The sequence below is a fragment of the Pituophis catenifer genome, unplaced genomic scaffold (genome assembly GCF_029215685.1).
Source record: "Pituophis catenifer annectens isolate HBS135680 unplaced genomic scaffold, rPitCat1.0.hap2 SCAF_2, whole genome shotgun sequence".
NCBI lineage: Eukaryota > Metazoa > Chordata > Lepidosauria > Squamata > Colubridae > Pituophis > Pituophis catenifer.
In genome coordinates this window covers 26,977,903-27,001,239 of record NW_027256882.1, presented here as the reverse complement: position 1 = coordinate 27,001,239, position 23,337 = coordinate 26,977,903, and the positions used below count along the sequence as shown (strand labels likewise).

Sequence of the window (23,337 nt, the reverse complement as noted above, 5' to 3'; positions counted from 1 at the left end):
ATGTGGCAAAGCTTTAGTCAGAATAGCTCCCTTGCAATTCATAGACAGATCCTCATAGTAGAGATGCTCTACAACTGCTCCCAATGTGGTAAATGCTTTTGCAAGCATGGCAACTTTGTGATACATCAGAGGACTCACACCAGGGTGAAACCATATGAGTGTCCAGATTGTGGGAAAAGTTTCACAACAAATTCCCACCTGGTGATACACCAGAGGACTCACACAGGGGAGAAACCCTTTGAATGTCCTGAGTGTGGGAAAAGTTTCAGTCAGAATTCCCACCTAGTGATACACCAGAGGACTCACACAGGAGAGAAACCCTTTACATGTCCTGATTGTGGGAGAAGTTTCAGTCGGAATTCCCACCTAGTGATACACCAGAGGACTCACATAGGAGAGAAACCCTTTGAATGTCCTGATTGTGGGAAAAGTTTCAGTCAGAATTCCCACCTAGTGATACACCAGAGGACTCACACAAGAGAGAAACCCTTTGAATGTCCTGATTGTGGGAAAAGTTTCAGTCAGAAATCCTCCTTGGTGACACACCAGAGGACTCACACAGGAGAGAAACCCTTTGAATGTCCTGTTTGTGGGAAAAAGTTCAGTCAGAATTCCCACCTCATTATCCACCAGAGGACTCACACAGGCGAAAAACCCTTTGAATGTCCTGATTGTGGGGAAAGTTTCATTGCAAATTCCCATCTGGTGATAAACCAGAGCTCTCACACAGAAGAGAAACCCTTCAAATGTCCTAAAAAACCTTTTCAATATCCTGAAAAACCTTTTCAATGTCCACATTGTGGGAAAAGTTTCAGTCTCAATTCCAGCCTGGAGAACCACCAGAGAACTCACATAGGAAAGAAACGGTTCGAGTGTCCAGATTGTGGGAAACATTTCTGTTACCATTTTAACCTGATGAACCACCAGAGGATTCACACAAGGGACAAACCGTACAAGTGTCCAGAGTGTGTGAAATGTTTCAGTCAGAAATCCTCTTTGGTGACGCACCAGAGAACTCACACAGGAAAAAAACCTTTTGAATGTCCTGATTGTGGGAAAAACTTCAGTCTCAATTCCTGTCTGGTGAAACACCAAAAGACTCACACAGGAGACAAACCACATAAGTGTCCAGATTGTGGGAAAAGTTTCAGTTACCGTTCTAACCTGGTGAGCCACCAGAGGATTCACACAGGAGAGAAACCATATGAGTGTCCAGATTGTGGGAAAAATTTCAGTCAGAACTGCAATCTGGTGAGCCACCAGAGGACTCACACAGGAGAAAAACCATATGAGTGTCCAGATTGTGGGAAAAGTTTCAATCAGAATTCCTATCTGGTGAAACACCAGAGGACTCACATAGGAATGAAACCCTTTGAATGTCCTGATTGTGGGAAATGTTTCAGTCAGAATTCCTACCTGATGATACACCAGAGAATTCACACAGGAGTGAAACCCTTTGAATGTCCTGAGTGTGGGAAATGTTTCAGTCAGAATTACTACCTGTTGATACACCAGAGGATTCACACAGGAGAGAAACCCTTTGAATGTCCTGAGTGTGGGAAAAGTTTCAGTCAGAATTCCAGCCTGGTGATCCATCAGAGCACTCACACAGGAGAGAAACCATTTGAATGTCCTGAGTGTGGGAAAAGTTTCAGTCACAATTCCAGCCTGGTGAACCACCAGAGGACTCACACAGGGGAGAAACCCTTTGAATGTCCTGATTGTGGGAGAAGTTTCAGTCGGAATTCCCACCTGGTGAACCACCAGAGGACTCACACAGGAGAGAAACCCTTTGAATGTAATGATTGTGGGAGAAGTTTCAGTCGGCATTCCCACTTGGTGGGCCACCAGAGGACTCACACAGGAGAAAAACCTTTTGAATGTCCTGATTGTGGGAAAAGTTTCAGTCAGAATTCCAGCCTGCTGATACACCAGAGGACACACACAAGAGGGAACCCATACAAATGTCCAGATTGTGGGATATGTTTCAGTTACCGTTCTACCCTGGTGAACCACCAGAGGACTCACACAGGAGAGAAACCATATGAGTGTCCAGACCAGCAGAGTCAAACTATTTGATTGAGGGCTGCATCAGGATTGTGGTTGATTTTGTGGGTGGGCATGGAGGGGTGATGTCATATGGCCAGCTCAACATCTCTTGTGTCATGGGGCGCCTGTGATGGCCCAGGCTGGTCTGGGGGGATCCATTGTCTCCAGCAGAAGGTGAGACAATGGTAAGTGCCAAAAACCTTGTTCTCTCCTTCCCTCTCAGGGTCAGGGAGTGCAGACTGCGCAGTGCCCTAGGAGTGTAAGTATTCAGCCTGGCCCTCAAGCGCCCATTGCACGAGGACCCCACAGCTCAGCCCTGTTTCCCTCAGTGGGTGCCTGGCTGCGCTTACCACCTCCTCAAGGCTGCTGCTATGCTCACTGTCCTTGGGCACATTGCTCATGCTGTATCCAGGAGGGCAAAGTGTGTGTCAGAGGGAGGGGCACTCCTTCTCCATGCGAGGATCCCCAGCTTTGTAACTAAAGCATCCTCAGCAATAGAATGGGAGAGTACCAGGAGAGGTCAGGGGGAGGGGACAAGGGGATAGCGAAAGGGTAGAAGGGCAGCTGGTGGCCAAGTGCTAAGGTAGGACTTCCCTCAGAATCTGACTCCCTCTTATTATAATCCTTCTTTCCTTCCTTCCTTCCTTCCTTCCTTTCTTCCTTCCTTCCTTCCTTCCTTCCTTGTAGTAAATCAATGTCCAGTCACTTGCTCTGATCAAAGATGTCTCCCGCTCTCGCAGAGAGCTTTATTTTTTATACAGTTTTTACAGGCAGACAAAAAGACAGGAAGCAACAGTGTCATCCTCTCAAGGCAAGGTGTGTTGTGGCTCCGTTACCGGAGCCTGTGTCATCGGCAGGAGAGGACTCCGAGAGTGAAGGGGAGGAGTTGGCAAGGCCTCCCTCTCCAGGACCCTCCTCTCTGGCAATGCCTTCGGTGTCCGCCGAAGGGCAAGAGATAGGGCCAGGGCCAAGCATGTCCACGCAGCCACAGATGGACAGTGATGAGGGTAATGAGTCTTGGCTGGACCCATGTCAGCGTCACAGAGATAAGCGCGCACAACAGAAGAAAGAGCGTGCCCGAGATTAGACTGAGTCACTGGACCACACCCCACAGGATATAAAAGGGAGCGTGGTGGCCAATCAAACCTTGTGACGAACAAAGCTGAAAGCTTCCACGCCATTCTGCATTGCCGGACTTTTGCTTTAAGACTTGATGGGATTATCTCTGGACTTGATTGTAATTATTGAGCTGCTTTCCTTTGATGTATCAGAAGTGGGGAGAAGTTATCTCTCCTCTTTGTAAATAATAAACTCTTGGCAGGCAGACACTAGGTTGTTGCCAAGTTCCGTTATCATAAGGAAAAGGATTTTGCCGGCTGGTTTGGTCTTTAACTCCTGAAGTCTGTTGGTGTGTGTGCGTGGGGTTGGGGACAGAACAAGGTGATATAATACAGATCAAAGCCAAAATGAGATCATAGGCATGAGTTAAGGCAGTGTGCTGCTCTTAGCCTGACACTACGACCTTTGACCTACCTCTACATTCCACTCTGTTTTGTTTTGTTTGTCAGGACATTGTAATCATAATCAGGAGAGGAATATCCCTGCAGTTGCTTATACAAGGCATAAACCTGACCCTGAGGCAGCGTAAGAGGGGGTTTGGGGCGAAATGTAGTAATACATGTTACAAAAAGAGGGAAGCCACTGAACAAAACAGCACCCGCCAATCAAAATAGCACAAATGATGACTGAATAACGTAGGATGTTTTCCAATAAGCCTGTAGGTAACCAAGACGAAAGGCTTTCCCACCAAGATCCTAAAGTATCAATTTTTAAATCAGAGGCCAAATTATGTAAAATGTTAAGTTGATGCTGAATGTTCCGTGACTCATCTGAAATGTTAAAGCAACAAAGTCCTTTAAAACTTTCACAACCCAAATGCTGGCATAGAAGCAAATAATCAACAGCAGCGCGATTTTGAAGAATAGCTTTTCTAAAAGCTTGCAGCTCATGATTGATTGCTGAAATTGCTAAAGAAGTGGCATTAATGGTTTTTGCTAGATTACACACAATAGCATTAAGATTCAGATGAGCACACGCAGCAAGTGTTGGCACAGCCACCATAGATACAGCCAATGCTATGTATTCTGCTTGATTAAGTAAAGCTATTTCAGAGTCACAAGTGTCATCTAGGGTGACCCCACGCTTAATACCGCTCGAGTGAAGTTGTTGTTTAGAAAGCAAAACAGGAATCAACCGGCTAAGACAACACTGTGCTTCACTAATATTAGCAGGAATATAATTAAAGGTTTCTTGACCACATGTAAAAAACCACTCTTGCGGTAGTCAAACATGAGCAAAATTAAAGGAAGCCTCTTCAAAAGCTGTACAGTTTAAAACAGGTGAACTAATGTGAAGACAGTGAGGATTTTTGCTTGAAGAAGTACAATTAACCATTTTTACAGGTTACATTTTCAGGGACCGCCACCACTGGAGTATGCAAATCAATTGTGTTAGGAGGTGGATAATATGCAACTACCCCCCAACTAGCTATAGTCTTATAGTTATAGTGCCCTTCTAACAATACCTACCCAAGCCAGTAAGGTTCTGAATTACAGTCGTAGGGATACAAACAGGGATTAAACATGTAGAAAGCAAATTTTGCATATCATAAGTTTCAGACAAACAAAAGGCATCAGTTTTTCTGATGTTTGCAAGCTGCACCCATAGATTTTGTTTTATCCGTTGTTCGAGAGAATGTTTAGGTGGGATGACAGCTGCTGTTGCCAAAGTACAATTATTAACAATCAAGCACAAACAAATTATGAGTAAGGAATTGGCAGTTAAATCCACAAAAATGGCAGTGCATAAATTCTCGGGTGTTTGTTCTACATGTTGCTGCTGCAGCACTTCCTGCGCTTTAGTGGTCAAATTCTTCACATCTCCCCATGTCACTGGATGACTGGCACGACGGGATCTGGTTGGTCACTGTGCTGTCTGTAGAGTCAGCTTTGCCATCTCTGGGATAGGGTTCAGGAGTTGGTGCCACAACATCCTTAGATGGGCGAACATAATGTGCTGTAACCCACAAAGGTCCTGTAGAAGTAAGCACAGCAGCATAGCCACGCTCCCAAGTAATCAGAGGGACCGGTCCTAACCATGTTTTGTCTGGTAATGCTCTATAATATACCAGAGGAGGAGGCAAACTTGTTTTTTCTTGAAAATGCCTCTGATAAGCGGTCGAATTAGAAATTGAAAAATTCAGTTGATTCAAAGTAAATAAACCTTTTGTAACTTGTTGTGTTACCCATGACAAATTTGGTATCAGAGAGCCCTCCTTTTTTATTTGTTTGTGAAGGCAGTTCTTAAAGGACCTATTGGCATGTTCCACAATAGCTTGACCTGTGGAATTATAGGGTAACAACAATGAGTAACAACAATGTTCCAGGTTGAACAAAATTGCAAAAAAGCCTGTGAAGAATAGGCAGGCCCATTATTTGTTTTTAAAGAAGAGGGCTTGCCCAGAGCTGTAATGGCCGAGAAATAACATGATTAGCTGTTTCCCCTTGTTGAGGGGTAGCCCAAATCGCTCCAGAATAGGTATCAATAGCTAAATGAATATATTTCCAAGGAGCCAAAGAAGGAACATGGGTAACATCCATTTGCCATAATTGATTAGAGTTTAGACCACGGGAATTGACTTCTGTGTCCCCTGAGGGGGATGCCCCAGAACATTGGGGACAGGATGAAACAATTTGCTTAGCTTGCTCTAGTGGAATGTGGCAAGTTTGTGCCAGCCCCCTGGCATTTTGATGGAAAAAAGAATAAGGGAAGGGATGAATGACTGCGTATGTGAGAGACAAAATACAAATGCTTCCGGTCTTGTAGCAGTTGCTGTAAAGTGAGAAATAAGGCCATAAGATTGGAGTCAATCGTGGGTGTGATATAAGCACCTGGAAGATTAAAAATAAATTGACACACATACTGAGAGTCAGAGATCAGATTAAAAGGCTGTTGAGAAAAAGTATGGAAAGCTAAGATAGCAGCAGACAATTCTGAACGTTGAGGTGAAGATTGCCCTGCAGTGTAAGATACTTTCCAGATGTCATCATGAGGATCCTTGAAAGCAATTGCTCCTCTCGTTCGTCCTCCATCAGAAAAAACAGTAAGAGCTTGCGATAGTGGAGAAGGAGAAAGCAGTGGACGAACAGGAAAGGAGGAAGTCATTAAACAAGTAAACCTAGGATCTTTAGGCAGATGATATGAAATACAACCAACGTAGTCAGTCAGAGCACACTGAAGAGATAAATTATTCTGAAAATAAAAGTGAAAGTCAGATTTTGAGATAGGAAGAATAATATTTATTAAATCAGTTCCATTTTTCGACAAGCTTAAGTTCGCCCCAAGGATATAATTTCAGCTATGGCTTGGATAAAAGGCAAAACATTTTGAATTGGTGTATGAGGCAAATAAAGCCATTCAATACAATATACTTTTTGCTGTTCTAAAAGAGCCAATACTCCCGTAGGTAGTTTACTAGTAGGAAATATTAACAGAGATAACTGATAATCTCTATGAGGGATTCGATCAGGGGTGGGTTCTAAAATTTTTTACTACCGGTTCTGTGGGCATGGTTTATTTTGTGGGCGTGGTTTGGGGCGGGTCATGTGACTGGGTGGCCATGGCTATGTGTATAGGGACTACCCAGAGGGCTGAAAAAAGTCATTTCTGACAGGTCCTCGCACTTTTGACTGGTCCTCACACTTATGACCATCCTCACATTTATGCCCATGCAGCATTCTTAACAACCATGTCACTCATTTCACAATTGCTTCTCTTCACCATGGTGATAAGATAGGGCAAAAAAAGTAAAATGTGAGGACAGTTGTAAGTTTGAGGACTGGTCAAAAGTGCGAGGACCAGTCAAAAATAACTTTTTCAGTCCTCTGAGTAGTCCATATGCACAAAAGGACTACCCAGAGGGCTGAAAAAAGTGATTTCTGACAGGTCCTCGCACTTTTGACCGGGCTTCGCACTTATGACTGGTCAACTTTTATGCCTATTGCAGCATTCTTAACAACCGTGTCACTTCACCATGGTGACAAGATAGGGCAAAAACGTAAAATGTGAGGACAGTCGTAAGTTTGAGGACTGGTCAAAAGTGCGAGGACCAGTCAGAAATAACTTTTTCAGCCCTCTGAGTAGTCCATATGCATAAAAGGATACAGCAATAGAGAGGGATGAAGGAAGGGAAGGGAAATTAGAGTAGGAGTGAGGGTAAGAGAGAGAGGAAGAGAGGAGAAGGAGAAAGGAAGAGGAAGTAGGGAGGAGAAGAAGAGGGGGAGGAAGAGAAAGTAAGAAGGAAAGAAAAGAGAGAGGTGGTAGGTTTGAGGAGAAAGATTGCTGTACAATAAAAAAGATGAAAGGGAAGAAAGCCAACCCCAAACAAATATAAAGATATTAAGATGAAGAATGAATTGTTAAACTTTAAAGAATAAAAGAGAACAAATATGAATAAATAGCAATAATTAGAAACACACATACAAACATACAATGTATTTTCTTTGAACAGAATATTTGGCTGGTTCACAAATTTAAACAGTGTTTAGTCATTTCAATTAAATTTACAATTTCTATATTTCCTTTTTTCCATATTTATTCCTCATCTATTTTTTTAGAGAAACCAATATTACCTTTCATCCTCATCTCTAATCTTAATCAAATTCAATTTTTCCCTCCTATTCTATATTATACCCCTTCCCATTGTCATCTATTTTTATATCCATCCTCACATTGGTTAACATGATCCCAGGGTACTGTGACCGTCATAAATACGAGTCAGTTGCCAAGGGTCTGAATTTTAATCACATGACCATGGAGATGCTGCAAAGGTCCTAACGGTGAAAAACGGTCATAAGTCACTTTTTCCAGTGCTGTTGTAACTTTCAATGGTCACTAAATGAGCTGTTGTAAGTCGAGGTCTACCTGTATTTATTGTCATGCATACTGCTGGAAAGTCCTTTGCACCTGGATCCAGTTTAACAGACGTTCTCAAAATCAGTTTAGGACCAGTTCTGAAGACTTTTTTGGGTTTACAGTTATAACAAAGGCTAACTAAAGAGAACTTGTTCCAAAATGGAATCGTGATTGCAAATACATTTTTTGTTCCGTGTTGCTTTAAATCTGGGCTGTAAAATGCTGTTCTGCAGAAGGAAGCAGGGTTGGTTGGGAGATCATTTTACAATCAGGTTGGTCAAACTTTCCAAGAAGCTGAACGGGTTAAAAGCACAAAGTTCAGCAGCTAGAGTAGATCCAGAAATGTAGAGTCCTCTTAGTGAATTCCTTTTCCTGTACCTCCTTTGGATAAAGTTTGAGTTTGGTGTTGCCGTTCTTGAATTTTGCTGGGCGAATCTCAACAGTTCGGAAAGAGTAAGTTAAATTTGAAACTTTCAGAAAATGATCAGATCAGAAAATAAGAAATCCAGGAAGGGGGAGTGGGGGGGGGAGCTTAAAGGGAAATTATCCTTGAGTAAATAATTTCTTTTTTAAAAAAACTGCACCTATTTAACGCTCTCCTGGTAAAGGAGAGGATACAACAGTTGGTCCTTGCGGAGCTCTCTCTTCCTATAGAAAATTGAGCCTCCATGTTCCAGCATAGCACACAGCTCCGCAATCCAGGTGCGGGGAAAGGCATAAAAGGACGGCGCGGAGGCGTCACGGGCGGGGGGGACAAAATGACAAAAAGAGCATCGGGGCTATTGAGTTGCAAGCAGCGTCTCTTCCTGCGATGAATCGTGACTCTATTGTCATGTTCACCAAAGCCTCGGATTAACAGAATAACAGGAGTTGGAAGAGACCTTGGAGGTCATCTAGTCATTTAGCCGGAGCAGGGGGTTGGACTAGATAACCTCCAAGGTCCCTTCCAACTCTGTTACTCTTAGTCCAACCCCCTGCTCATACAGGAGAGCCTGTATCATTTCCGATGGATGGCAATCCAGTCTCTCCTTGAAAGCTTCCAGTGATGAAGCTCCCACAACTTCTGAAGGCAAACTGTCCAGATGACCTCCAGGGTCCCTTCCAACTCTGTTACTGTTACTGAGTGGTCAGTGGGGCACTTGAGTTTACTTCTGCATTCCCCTTTTTCTGGTGACTCATAGATTCCCTACCCAGTTGATTCAATTTCATTCAAACACGGGCAGTTGTTAAGTGAATGCTACAATCATTAAGCAAACCCATTGTTCACTAGGGATATAAGCATGGGTCTCTGGCAAAAATGTAAATCGTGGTCATGTGACTGCAGGATGCTATGAAAGGCCACAACTGCAGGCTGGTTGCCAAGCACCCAAAATGTCATGTGACCCTGGGTGGAGGCCCCTCCCCCCCAATCCTCAGAAGTTCAAATCTGGGTCATAAGTTGTTTTTTGAATGGTTGCTAAATGGCTGGTCGTAAAACGAGGACTATCTGTAAGTCACAGACTTGGTGTTGTCGCAGTTCTGTGTCTACCATCTGCACGCCTATAAAATATCAATATTTTCAATAGCAATAATTGCAAGAGGGATCTTGGAATCCTAGTGGACAATCACTTAAATGTGAGCCAGCAGTGTGTGGCAGCTATGGGTCGGCCTAGGTGAGAGGACGGCTGCCCTGGAAACTTCCGGGGTCGAATGACACGTACCTCCTTCACCACTGTCGTGAGAGAACAGTGGAGCTTGGCGGCCTGACCATAGACTGGAATTTTCCCTATGTATGTAACATCAGTTGTCCCCCACCCTTGGACTTTGTCTCCCCTGATGATTATATGTATTCGGTGTCGGAACTCCTCGCCCTGCGAGATTCTCCCTTCTCGCAGGTTTGGCCCTCCACATTATCGAGGGCCTATCTCGATGACGGACTTTGGAGTCCGGAGAGATGGCATGGAGCAAGGAAGAATTTGTGGGGGTTTTTAGGGAAATTTTTAAAGATTTTAAGGGGTTCTGGGGGGGCTGGGTTGTAATAATCCTTTTAGAGAAATTGGGAAGACGACTATGGGGGATGGGGGGGGGAATCCACCAGGGTCAGAGCCGAGCCCGGCACAGGGTAACGATTTGGGGGGCACTGGACGAGGGATTGGGAAAGGGATGGGGGACGATACCTATGAGGATTGTACCATCAGCACGGTAGATGGGAGGGGCAGATATGGCGGGAGCAGGGGACCATATCAGGTGTTGGGGGCTCACACTCGCTGACTGAGAGCAATTGCTTGCCCCAGTCCCCAAGGCTCCGCTCGGATACTAGGTGGCTTAGACACTCAGGATCTGGGCCTTCGGCTGGTGCTGTGCAACACCAGGTCCGTGGTAAATTCACGATCTTATACAAGAGGGAGGAGCGGACCTGGCGGGTATTACAGAGACCTGGTTGGGCCCGGAGGGCGGCGTCCCTCTGGTTGAAATGTGCCCACCAGGCTTCAGAGCATTCCATCAGCCGAGGGCCCAGGGGAGGGGCGGGTGGGTGGCGGTTATTATTAATGAGGAACTGGGTCCGAGGGAGACCACTGTGCCTCAGATAGCTGGATGTGAGTCCCTCCTTGTGAGGTGGGGCCGTGGGGTTCAGATGGGCTTGTTGCTTACGTACCTGGCTCCCTGCCGCGTGGCAACAGCCCTACCTGAGCTACTCGACGTGATAGCCACGGTGGCAGTAGATACACCCAGGCTTTTAGTCATGGGTGATTTCAACTTGCTATCCGTTGGTGAAACGTCTGAGGTGGCTCGGGAGTTCATGGCTTCCATGATGGCCATGGACCTGACCCAGTTAGTTCATGGCCCTACTCACAGGGGAGGTCACACTCTGGACTTGATTTTTGTCTCTGGCCAGTGGTTGAGTGGTCTTGTTATAGGGGATATAGACATGGAACCCTTGTCATGGACTGACCATTCACTCCTTTGCCTGGATCTTCGAACCGCGACCCCTCGCCGCAGGGAGGCGGACCCAATTAGATGGATCCGCCCCAGGTGCCTGATGGATCCTGATAGGTTCCAGATGGAGCTTGGGCCATTTCCTGAGGATCTAGCACATGACTCGGCTGAGTACCTGGTAGCCGCCTGGGATCGGGCGGCTGGTGGGGCCTTGGACCGAGTCGTGCCTTTGCGGCCTCTGACCCGGTGCCAATCCCGGGCGGCTCCTTGGTTTACTGAGGAGCTGAGGGAAATGAAGTGCCGGAAAAGACGCCTGGAGAGCGGTTGGAGGGCCAGTCTCGCTGAATCTGATCGAACACTGGTAAGGTCGCATATTAAGGCCTACCTAGTGGCGATAAGGACGGCAAAGTTTAATTACTTTTCCGCCTCTATTGCATCATCAGGGAATCGTCCGGCTGCCCTGTTTAGGGTGACCCGCTCCCTGCTCCATCCGGGAGTGCGGGAGGATCCCTTAGAAGGCAGGGCGGATTATTGACCATGGTATCATGCTGCACCGGCTGGAAGAGTTGGGGGTGGGAGGCACCGTGTTACGGTGGTTCTCCTCCTTTCTCTCCGACCGGTCGCAGTTTGTGTTGGCAGGGGGGCAGAAGTCGACTTCGAGGCCTCTCATCTGTGGAGTGCCACAGGGATCGGTCCTCTCGCCCCTTCTGTTCAACATTTATGTGAAGCCGCTGGGCAAGATCATCCGTGTCTTCGGGGTGAGATACCATCAGTATGCTGATGATACCCAGCTGTACATCTCCACCCCAGGCCACCCCAACGATGCCCTTTAAGTGCCTGGAGGCTGTGCGGATCTGGATGGGGAGGAACAGGCTCAAGCTCAACCCTTCCAAGACTGAGTGGCTGTGGCTCCCGGCATCCCGATATAGTCAGTTGACTCCATCACTGACTATTGGGGGCGAGTCTTTGGCCCCCACTGAAAGGGCTCACAATCTGGGAGTCCTCCTGGATATGCAGCTGTCCTTGGAGGAACATCTGATGGCTGTAACCAGGGGTACCTTTTGTAAGGTTCGCCTGATTTGCCAGTTGCGGCCCTTTCTTGATCGGGATTCCCTGTGCACAGTCACTCACGCCCTTGTCACCTCTCGCCTTGACTACTGCAACGCTCTCTACATGGGTCTCCCCTTGAAGAGCACCCGGAGGCTCCAACTGGTCCAGAATACAGCAGCACGGGTAGTGACGGGAGCAACATGGCGCTCCCATGTAACACAGCTCCTGCGCGAGCTGCACTGGCTCCTGGTGGTCTTCCGGGTGCACTTCAAGGTATTGGTCATCACCTTTAAAGCGCTCCATGGCATAGGGCCTAGCTATCTTCAAGACCGCCTGCTGTTACCGACGACCTCCCATCGACCCGTGCGCTCCCACAGAGAGGGCCTCCTCAGGGTGCCATCAGCCAAACAATGTAGGCTGGTGACCCGCAGGGGGAGGGCCTTCTCTGTGGGGGCTCCTACCCTCTGGAATCAGTTGCCCCCAGAGATAAGGAGAATCCATGACCTCAGTGCCTTCCACCGTGCCCTTAAAACCCATTTTTTCCAGCAAGCCGGGCTGGCTTAAGAAGAAAATTTCTGCTTGGAGAGTTGGTCCCTTCCAACTCTTACTCTGTAATTCTGTAAGAACTTCATGAACATTTAGGGCTCAGCATGTAGCTCATCTTCAGAAGCTTAAGTAGCTTCACATTTCACTCTTTTACTTGGCTCTGTTGCAAAGATAGGATGCTAGGAGTCTAAAACGACTTGATAGCATATAATCAGTGACAACGTCTTGCAAATGCCTTAGGCAGAGACGGGACAAGCGTGTTTTTTCACCTCCTGTCGGGAGATGGCGGTCACTTCTGCGCCTACAAAACCATCAATACAGTAGCTGCATCTGTGGTTGATCCTTAAAGGAGTTAAAACTATCAAGTTGTGGTTACCACCTTTAAAGTGCTCCATGGCTTAGGACCTGGTTATCTACGGGACCGCCTGCTACCACCAATAGCCTCCCACCGGCCAGTACGCTCCCATAGAAAGGGGCTCCTCCGGGTGCCGTCGGCCACACAATGTCGACGGGCAGCCCCTAGGGGTAGAGCCTTCTCTGTGGGGGCACCTACGATCTGGAACGAGCTCCCCCCGGAGATACGGAGGATCCCGGATCTGCGCACCTTCCGCCGCGCGCTTAAAACGTTTTTATTTCATCAAGCTGGCCTGGCCTAAATCTTCTCCTTTTTAAAATTTTAAAATTTAAATTTTAAACACTAATTTTAATTTGTTTAATTATGGGATATTTTTAAAATTTAGCCAAATTGTTTAATCTGTTTTAATCTATTTTAAATTTTGTATTTCTGTGTTTTATCTTTTGGCTGTTCACCGCCCTGAGTCCTTCGGGAGAAGGGCGGTATAGAAATTTAATAAAATAAAATAAATAAAATAAAGTACTGTATTGCTAGAAAGGATTGAGGAAGAAGAGAAGCACAGAGGAACTTTCTGTACCGGATCCCTCATGGGTAGAATTTGGCTTGCAGAGCGGCTTTTGGGCTCTTCCAAAAGTTGAAGCATCAGCTGGAAGGTGAGTTGAGGGCAAGTTGGAGGAGAGGCCAGAAGCAAGTTGGGCTATTTGGTTTGGATGCTGCCAACCGATGCACATTTAAGATGGTCGCAACATCCCACCATCATGATCCCCATTTTTGACCTTCCCAGCTTGTTTCTCATAGGCAAAGTTAGTGAGGATGGCAAGAAATTGCAAGTGACAGTCATGTGAAATTGCCTTTAAGAACCCACAGGAACAGATGTAAATTGGCAGTTATGTGACATCATGCTTTATGATCGGCTGCTTAGTGACACAGATCCAAGTCCCAAATGTGAGGACTCCTTGAAAGGGGATGTCGCCAGAGGAATTGTGGAGAGGAGGACAGTATTTCCTTATTTGGAGCTGAGGACTTCCATCGGTATAACTGGTGTTTCAAATTTTGCAGAGGCTTTAGGCATCATTTCATCAGTTAAAGCCCCCACATCTCTAAATTTAGCTCAGAAGTTTTAATTGTAACCATTTTGGGACATTTTTTCAGGCTGAAACTTGGATTTTTCATATATATACCGTATTTTCCAGCGTATAAGATGACATTTTAACACATGAAAATCTTCTCAAAAGTCGTCTTATACGCCGGGTGTCGTTCTCCTGTAACCAGGCAGACTAGCCCGAAAGGAGCTTTAAATGGCTCTGGCGATCCCAGCTCTGGCGATCCCAGCTCTGACGATCCCAGCTGAGTTCCCTGCAACTCAGCTGGGATCGCCAGAACCATGTAAAAGGAAAAAGGTTTTTTCCCTTTCACATGGGTCTGACGATCCCAGCTCTGACGATCCCAGCTCTGACGATCCCAGCTGAGTTCCCTGCAACTCACCTTGGATCGCCAAAGCCATGTAAAAGGAAAACAGTTTTCCCCCTCCAGCTTGCTTACCTCAGCTTGCTAGTCGCAACGCTTGCCTTGCTTCGCTTGCCTGAATCTATTCCATTAGCAAGCAACTCCCTGCCTGCAATCAAGCAAGCAGGGAGTTGTGGACTTCAACTCCCAGAATTCCTCAGCCAGCAAAGCAAAGCTGGCTGAGGAGTTCTGGGAGTTGAAGTCTACAAGTCTTAAAGTTGCCAAGGTTGGAGACCCCTGTTCTATCGGGTAAGTTTTTTTCCCCTTTGGGAGCTTTCAAAAAAATTGTCAATTGGTTTTTTTTTTAGTTGTTCTTTTTTAGACCTAGCCATTTAAAGTTTAGGAAGTTTTAATTTAGCTTTCATATAAAAATAAAAATAAAATAAAATAAAATAATATTTGTGCAGCTTTCTGAGATTTAGTGTGTTTCTGTAGTGTTTCACTCTAACTACACAAACACACAAAATCTCACAAAGCTGTATGTGGAATTCTGTGTGTGTAAAGTGTGAAAGTTGGTTTTTTGGACTTTTTGTGGCTGTGTGAGGTTCCTGCTTGTTTAGGGTCTAGCACAGCTGCTTTTACATTGTGGGTGAGCCAGTTGTGTTGTGTTGTGTGTGTGTAAAGTGTGAAAGTTTTTTGAGGGGGCTTTTTGTGGCTGTGTGAGGTTTCTGCTTGTTGCACAGGCCATTTTGGGTCTAGCACGGCTGCTTTTACATTGTGGGTGAGCCAGTTGATGTTTTTTAATTTTTATTTGGTGTGCATTGGAAGAGGGGTAGTCTGATACGGCGAGTATAGCCCAAACCCTATATTTTAACAGGAAAAGTTGGGGGTCGTCTTATACGCCCAGTCATCTTATACGCCGGAAAATATGGTTTACTTGTAGGTGTAAATGTAATTCTCTCTGCAGTTGGATAATTGCATATTTGATGATGTCCGGGCGGGTGGGTGGAGCCTCCTGCCACGCTACTACTGGTTCAACCGAACCAGGCCGAACCGGTAGCAACCCACCACTGGTCACCATGTATTTTACAAAAGGAAAGCCAAAAACCTTTTCTTCCTCCCTTCTTCGCATGTCCAAGATGGCGCTTCAACGCTAGAGCTCCGATTCTTGGCGGCGATGTCCTGGTCAAAGGGGGCTTTGGGGGGGTCAGTTTGATCATCTACAACCCCCCGCCCGGGTAAAGGAGGGTCTACGGAGCATTTTGAGAGATTCGCTAGCTCTCTGGGTCATCCCAGCTCTGAGAGGGATGGCGTTCAGGCGGGGACAGCGCGAGATGGTGGGCGTGGCCTTGCAGGGGCGGCTGTGGTTGCTCCAGCGGCTACCTGACGGTCGGCAGGATGGTGGCAGTGACATCCAACGATGGCGACGCTGAGGCCCCCTGTGGAGTCCTCCCATTCCCCCGGATGCCTCGAGAAAGATCTGTGGAGGCTAGGGGTGGCTGGGGACGGCCGCGGGGGGGCCAATGGCGATGGTGTCGGCGGTGGCGAGGGCGTCTGCGACGGTGGTCAGCGAGGATGGCGGCTGGTACCAGGGCGGCTTCCTAAAGGCCTATAGACCAACTGAGGTGGTGTGGGACTCTTGGCAGCAGCCTCAAAAGTGGATTTCCCTGGTGGCTGGAGGGTGTTTGGCCCTTGGGGGCAGGGCCACCCCCATGCAGACCCGGAGACCTCCATGGTGAGCTGGAGGGGGCAAAACTGGGTGAGCACTATGTTCCATCAATTGGAAGTTTTGAGAGATTTGAGGGGGCTGGAAAACGTCTGTTGGCACTTACTGCCTGTATTTCCCCCTCCTCTCCTTCCTTTTTTTTCAACTGAGTTAAGACCTTGTTATTAGTCATTATGGCTATAGCTACCCAGCCTATCCTGGCCTGCTGAGCTGTTCCTACTTTCCCCCATTTCTATCAAGCCATCTCTTAATCTCCTGCCTTGCAAGATTTCTCCTGAACTAAACTTCGAACTAATCCTTCTCATGAACTGGAGGATTGGGCTTTCTGACTTCTCCTAATCCATATGGGGAACTGGATCTATGGACTCGAGGCCGGTGGGAGTCGGTGTATGGCTGCCTTCACTCCCAGATTTCCATCAAAGTTTTATTGGTCGGCCTTTGTGAGAGGACGGTCGGCCAAGAAATTTCCGGGGGTCGGATGGCATATCTCCCCCTCCACTGCTGTGAGAGGGCAATGGAATTTGGCTGCCTGTGCCATGGACTGGAACTTTTCCCCCTGTATTATAACATCATGGTGGTCTCCCGACCATGGACTATCCTCACCCCTGATGATTTAATGTACTCAGTGTCTGAACTCCTTGCCCTGCGAGATTCCCCCCTCTCGCAGGTTTGGCCCTCCACTCTATCGAGGGCCTATCTCGATGACAGATTTTGGAATCCTGAGAGATGGCATGGCGCGAGGAAGGGCTTGTGGGGTTTTTTAGGAAAGTGTTTTAATAAGATTTTAAAGGGTTCGGGGAGGGGGTCTTTTAACAATTTTTTAAGGGGAACTGGGAGGATGACCAAAGGGGATGGGGGGGGAAATCCACTAAGGTCAGAGCCGAGCCTGGCCCGGGGCAACGGTTTGGAGGGTGCAGGACGAGGGATTGGGGAGGGGATGGAGGGCTATACCAATGAGGGGTGTACCATCAGCACGGTGGATGGGAGGGGCAGATATGGCGGGAGCAGGAGACCATATCATGTTGTCATTGCAAGGTCGTGCTGAGGATTTTGCGCATTATCTGCACGATAAAGTCGCTCAAATTCGGGAAGGCTTGGACTCTGACTGGGTAGGTACAGGCGGGTTGTCCGAGGTCTGTCTTGAGACGGTTATCTGGGATGAGTTTGACCCTGTGACTCCCGAGGACGTGGACAGGATGCTGGGGAGGTTGAACGCAACCACATGTTTATTGGACCCGTGTCCCTCCTGGTTGGTGCTGGCTACCCGGGAGGTTACACGAGGGTGGCTCCAGAGGATTATAAATGCTTCCTTGAGTGAGGGGTTCTTGCCTCCCGCCTTGAAAGAGGCGGTGGTGAGGCCCCTCCTCAAGAAGCCCTCTCTGGACCCAGCTGTTTTAGCAAACTATCGTCCAGTTTCCAACCTTTGCTTCTTGGCGAAGGTTGTTGAGAGTGTGGTTGCGCGACAGCTCCCGCAGTACCTGGATGAAACCGTCTATCTAGATCCATTCCAGTCCAGCTTCAGGCCCGGGTACAGCATGGAAACGGCATTGGTCGCGTTGGTTGATGATCTCTGGAGGGCTCGGGACAGAGGTTGTTCCTCTGTTCTGGTCCTATTAGATCTCTCAGCGGCTTTTGATACCATCGACCATGGTATCATGCTGCGCCGGTTGGAGGGGTTGGGAGTGGGAGGCACTGTTTTACGGTGGTTCTCCTCCTATCTCTCCGACCGGTCGCAGTCTGTGTTGGCTGGAGGGCAGAGGTCGACCTCAAGGCACTTGGTTTGTGGGGTGCCACAAGGGTCGGTCCTCTCGCCTCTCCTGTTCAACATTTATGTGAAGCCGCTGGGCGAGATCATCCGTGGTTTTGGGGTGCAGTGCCATCTGTACGCTGATGACACCCAGCTGTACATCTCCACCCCAGACCACCCCAACGATGCCCTTGAAGTGATGTCCCGGTGCCTGGAGGCTGTGCGGATCTGGATGGGGAGGAACAGGCTCAAGCTCAACCCTTCCAAGACTGAGTGGCTGTGGCTCCCGGCATCCCGATATAGTCAGTTGACTCCATCACTGACTATTGGGGGCGAGTCTTTGGCCCCCACTGAAAGGGCTCACAATCTGGGAGTCCTCCTGGATATGCAGCTGTCCTTGGAGGAACATCTGATGGCTGTAACCAGGGGTACCTTTTGTCAGGTTCGCCTGATACGCCAGTTGCGCCCCTTTCTGGATCGGGACTCCCTGTGCACAGTCACTCACGCCCTCATCACCTCTCGCCTTGACTACTGCAATGCTCTCTACATGGGGCTCCCCTTGAGGGGCACCCGGAGGCTCCAGCTGGTCCAGAACGCAGCAGCGCGGGTAGTGATGGGAGCAGCATGGCGTTCCCATGTAACACAGCTCCTGCGCGAGCTGCACTGGCTCCCAGTGGTCTTCCGGGTGCGCTTCAAGGTGTTGGTTATCACCTTTAAAGCGCTCCATGGCATTGGGCCTAGCTATGTTCGAGACCGCCTGCTGCTACTGACGACCTCCCAGCGACCCGTGCGCTCCCACAGAGAGGGCCTCCTCAGGGTGCCATCAGCCAAACAATGTAGGCTGGTGACCCCCAGGGGGAGAGCCTTCTCTGTGGGGGCACCTACCCTCTGGAATCAGCTGCCCACAGAGATAAGGAGAATCCAAGACCTCAGTGCCTTCCACCGTGCCCTTAAAACCCACTTTTTCCAGCAAGCCGGGCTGGCTTAGGAAGAATTTTTTTAAAATTTTTAAATGTTTAATTGGTTTGTGGTTTTTTAAATTTTGGGCCAAATTTATATAGATTTTAATTGTTTTTAATATTTGTATTTCATGTTTTTAATTCTGGCTGTGCACCGCCCTGAGTCCTCAGGGAGAAGGGCGGTATATAAATTGAAAAATAAAATAAATAAATAAATAATAAAATGGAGGAGCCACGTGTGAAAACTAACACTTTATGATTCAATATCTTATAGAGCCACCTTTAGCAGCAATAACTTCAAGGAATTGTTTTCTGTATGACCAAAAACGGTCTCTTGCATTGTTGCAGAGGAATTTTGGCCCACTCTTCTTTACAACATTGTTTCAGTTCATTGAGGTTTGTGGGCATTTGTTTATGCCCACCTCTCGAGCGGTCCCACCGCAGCATTTCAATTGGGGTCAAGTCTGGACTTTGCTATTGCAAACCTTGATTCTTTTCTTTTTCAGCCATTCTGCTGTAGATTTGCTGTTGAGCTTGGAATCATTTGCATGGAAACAAAAGAGATGGGATTTCTTCTTTGCTCTACCAGCAGAAGACTAGTGTAAAGCTAGCACTGATAAGGCAAAGAGGACATCTGAGCTCTTGTTTCAATGACAATCCTTTCCTCCCCAGCCAGTGTAAACGACGACAAAATCTTCTTAGATCTCTTCGCCAGCATAAAACTAGTGCCGTGTAGCTAAGAAGAAATCATAGTAGTTTATGCTAACAGGAAAGAAAAGGATTACAACAGAAGCAAAATAGGCATGATTTCTTCTTAGCCCCGCTAGCATTAGCTTTACATTAGTGTTGTGCTGGTAGAGCAAAGAAGAAATCTCATCTGTTTTGCTTCTATGGCAATCCTTTCCTCCTCAGCCAGGGTAAATCACTAACGATTTATGCTGGCTGGAGTGAAAGGATTGCCATGGAAAGAAAAGAGTTTATATTTCTTCTTCTTGATTATGCCACGTGGCCCAGCTGACTTCCTGAGCTCGTCAGAAATTTCGTAAGTGAATGATGATGGGGGAGTGGGATTGGGGAGGAATGCATAGTATATTGCAAAGCAGGCCAACATACTGAGGTCTGGGGATTGTGAGGACTGACTGGGCAAGATGGAAGGGAAATTCCATCTTGCCAGGGCCTGATGGCTCAGCAGACTAAAAGCATTGTGATTAACACCAGTTGTCTGCAATTACTGTAAGTTCGAATCTCACCAGGCTCAAGGTTGACTCAGCCTTCCATCCTTTCTAAGGTAGGTAAAATGAGGACCCAGTTTGTGGGGGCAATAAGCTGACTTTCTATAAATATACAAAAGTATGAAGGCTATTGCTTAACGCATTGTAAGCCGCCCTGAGTCTCCGGTGAAGGGCGGCATATAAATCAAATGAAAAAAAAAATAGGTGGGTGGGTATGCTGCAGCATCTCTGCAGTGAAGGAGTCAAGGACCTCGGGGTGGGAGGCGCTGCAAAAATTCAACTTTGGAGCAGATTCGTATTTAGCATTTGGGGGAGTGTTGTAACTTCAGAAATTCGTTGAATGGTCTGTCGTACCTAAAGGATTACCTGTACTTCTTTTTTTCACATCTTCTGCAACCCTTTCATAAACAATAAAACTTACACTTTCTTTTGAATCTTACAGACAAAGATGATGCCAACATAAGCACACTGGACAACTGAGAATAACAAGGAACACTGAAAAGCAAAGCAAATTGAAGCAGAAATAAAAATATGTTCTATTTCCTTCAGAAAGCTGCAGAATTCAACTACTTCATCAGCAGGAAAGAGACAGAAAAGAGAAAATCATGAAGAGATTTGCAGCTGGAAAAAGTAGATTATATAGAATTTAAGAATACGTTACTTGAAAAGGTAAAAGGAGATCATTTTTCTATTCAGAAAAAGAGGGAAATATCTGGAAGCCAGTGGGGAAGAAAATGTCAATTGGATAATCACATATGGCAGCCAGTAATGCAGGTACCAACAAAATAAGGAATCACACATATTTTTGACCTCCTCAAGAATGTCAGTGATGGAAAAGCTCCATAGATGTGCCTATTGTGGGAAAAGTAAAGAGTTCAAATCACAAGAGGATCCACACTGAACAAAAGCCATATAAATACTCTAAATGTGGCAAAACTTTAGTCAGAATAGCTTCGTTGCGATTCATAGAAGGATCTTCATAGTAGAGATGCCCTACAACTGCTCCCAATGTGGTAAATGCTTTTTCAAGCATGGCAACTTTGTGGTACATCAGAGGACTCACACCAGGGAGAAACCATATGAGTGTCCAGATTGTGGGAAACGTTTCGGAGCAAATTCCCACCTGGTGAAACACCAGAGGACTCACACAGGAGAAAAACCCTTTGAATGTCCTGAATGTGGGAAATGTTTCAGTGAGAATTCCAACCTGGTGAACCACCAGAGGACTCACACAAGAGAGAAACCCTTTGAATGTCCTGAGTGTGGGAAAAGTTTCAGTCAGAATTCCAGCCTGGTGAAACACCAGAGGACTCACACAGGAGAGAAACCCTTTGAATGTCCTGATTGTGGGAAAGGTTTCATTGTCAATTCCAGCCTGCTGATACACCAGAGAACTCACACAGGAGAGAAGCCCTTTGAATGTCTTGAGTGTGGGAAAAGTTTCGGTCTCAATTCCAGCCTGGTAAAACACCAGAGAACTCACACAGGAGAGAAGCCCTTTGAATGTCCTGAATGTGGGAAAAGCTTCAGTCGGAATTCCCACCTGGTGTTACACCAGAGGACTCACACAGGAGAGAAGCCCTTTGAATGTCCTGAATGTGGGAAAGGTTTCAGTGTCAATTCCAACCTGCTCATACACAGGAGAACTCACACAGGAGAGAAGCCCTTTGAATGTCCTGATTGTAGGAAAAGTTTCAGTCAGAATTCCCACCTGCTGATACACCAGAGAACTCACACAGGAGAGAAGCCCTTTGAATGTCCTGATTGTGGGAAAGATTTCAGTATCAATTCCAACCTGCTCATACACCAGAGAACTCACACAGGAGAGAAGCCCTTTCAATGTCCTGAATGTGGGAAAAGCTTCAGTCGGAATTCCTACCTGGTGAAACACCAGAGGACTCACACAGGAGAGAAACCCTTTGAATGTCCTCATTGTGGGAAACGTTTCAGTCAGAATTCCCACCTGGTGATACACCAGAGGACTCACACAGGAGAGAAACCCTTTGAATGTCCTGTCTGTGGGAAAAGTTTCAGTCACAATTCCAACCTGGTGATACACCAGAGGACTCACACAGGAGAGAAACCCTTTGAATGTCCTGATTGTGGGAAAGGTTTCAGTGTCAATTCCCACCTGCTGATACACCAGAGAACTCACACAAGAGAGAAACCCTTTGAATGTCCTGAATGTGGGAAAAGTTTCAGTCAGAATTCCAGCCTGGTGAAACACCAGAGGACTCACACAGGAGAGAAACCCTTTGAATGTCCTGATTGTGGGAAATGTTTCAGTGAGAATTCCAGCCTGGTGAAACACCAGAGAACTCACACAAGAGAGAAACCCTTTGAATGTCCTGAGTGTGGGAAAAGTTTCAGTCAGAATTCCAGCCTGGTGAAACACCAGAGGACTCACACAGGAGAGAAACCCTTTGAATGTCCTGATTGTGGGAAAGGTTTCATTGTCAATTCCAGCCTGCTGATACACCAGAGAACTCACACAGGAGAGAAGCCCTTTGAATGTCCTGAGTGTGGGAAAAGTTTCGGTCTCAATTCCACCCTGGTGAAACACCAGAGAACTCACACAGGAGAGAAGCCCTTTGAATGTCCTGAATGTGGGAAAAGTTTCAGTCAGAATTCCAGCCTGGTGAAACACCAGAGGACTCACACAGGAGAGAAACCCTTTGAATGTCCTGAGTGTGGGAAAAGTTTCAGTCAGAATTCCAGCCTGGTGAAACACCAGAGGACTCACACAAGAGAGAAACCCTTGGAATGTCCTGAGTGTGGGAAAAGTTTCAGTCAGAATTCCAGCCTGGTGAAACACCAGAGGACTCACACAAGAGAGAAACCCTTTGAATGTCCTGAATGTGGGAAAAGCTTCAGTCAGAATTCCTACCTCATTGGCCATCAGAGGACTCACACAGGAGAGAAACCCTTTTAATGTCCTGATTTTGGGAAAAGTTTCAGTCTCAATTCCTCTCTGGTGAAACACTGGAGGACTCACACAGGAGAGAAACCCTTTGAATGTCCTGATTGTGGGAAAAGTTTCAGTCAGAATTCCCACCTGGTGATCAGAAATCAGATTATAATAGAATAGATCAGAAATTGATTATTTAAATTCTGGCCTGATTCTTTTTAGTCAAGAGATCTCAGGATTAGACCTGTAGGTGGAGAGAGAAAAATGGAAAATATTAGTTTGATAAAGGCTAACTACCTGTTTCTGATTATCAGCAGTACTTTCTGGATGTTTGCATTTGCAGAAGTCGTTCTGCAAACAGGCCTTTGGGTGTGTTTTTTGTATTTTGATTATGGAATTCCGACATGTGGAGTTTCAGTTTTCTATCTTG

General features: G+C 46.7%; 2 protein-coding genes across 2 annotated transcripts; both read left to right on the top strand.

Moving 5' to 3' along the window:
- LOC139310026 (zinc finger protein 268-like) lies at window positions 1–2,079 on the top strand. Its single transcript, XM_070934200.1, has 2 exons — window positions 1–682; window positions 965–2,079. Exons 1-2 carry the CDS (start codon window positions 1–3, stop codon window positions 2,077–2,079), a joined length of 1,797 nt encoding a protein of 598 aa, XP_070790301.1.
- Window positions 2,080–20,828: 18,749 nt separating this feature from the next.
- LOC139311911 (zinc finger protein 268-like) lies at window positions 20,829–22,974 on the top strand. The gene is made up of 2 exons (XM_070936435.1): window positions 20,829–20,886; window positions 21,040–22,974. The coding sequence occupies exons 1-2, from the start codon at window positions 20,829–20,831 to the stop codon at window positions 22,929–22,931; spliced, it is 1,950 nt and encodes a 649-aa protein (XP_070792536.1). The 3' UTR covers window positions 22,932–22,974.
- The last annotated feature ends 363 nt before the right edge of the window (window positions 22,975–23,337 follow it).

Bases quoted from the DNA above. Each gene is read 5' to 3' on its own strand.
- LOC139311911 (XM_070936435.1), top strand. From the start codon at position 20,829: ATGGAAAAGCTCCATAGATGTGCCTATTGTGGGAAAAGTAAAGAGTTC. The intron at 20,887-21,039 runs AGGATCCACACT...AGCATGGCAACT, and splicing joins TAAAGAGTTCAAATCACAAG to TTGTGGTACATCAGAGGACT.
- LOC139310026 (XM_070934200.1), top strand. From the start codon at position 1: ATGTGGCAAAGCTTTAGTCAGAATAGCTCCCTTGCAATTCATAGACAG. The intron at 683-964 runs GTTTCATTGCAA...ACAAGTGTCCAG, and splicing joins ATGTCCTGATTGTGGGGAAA to AGTGTGTGAAATGTTTCAGT.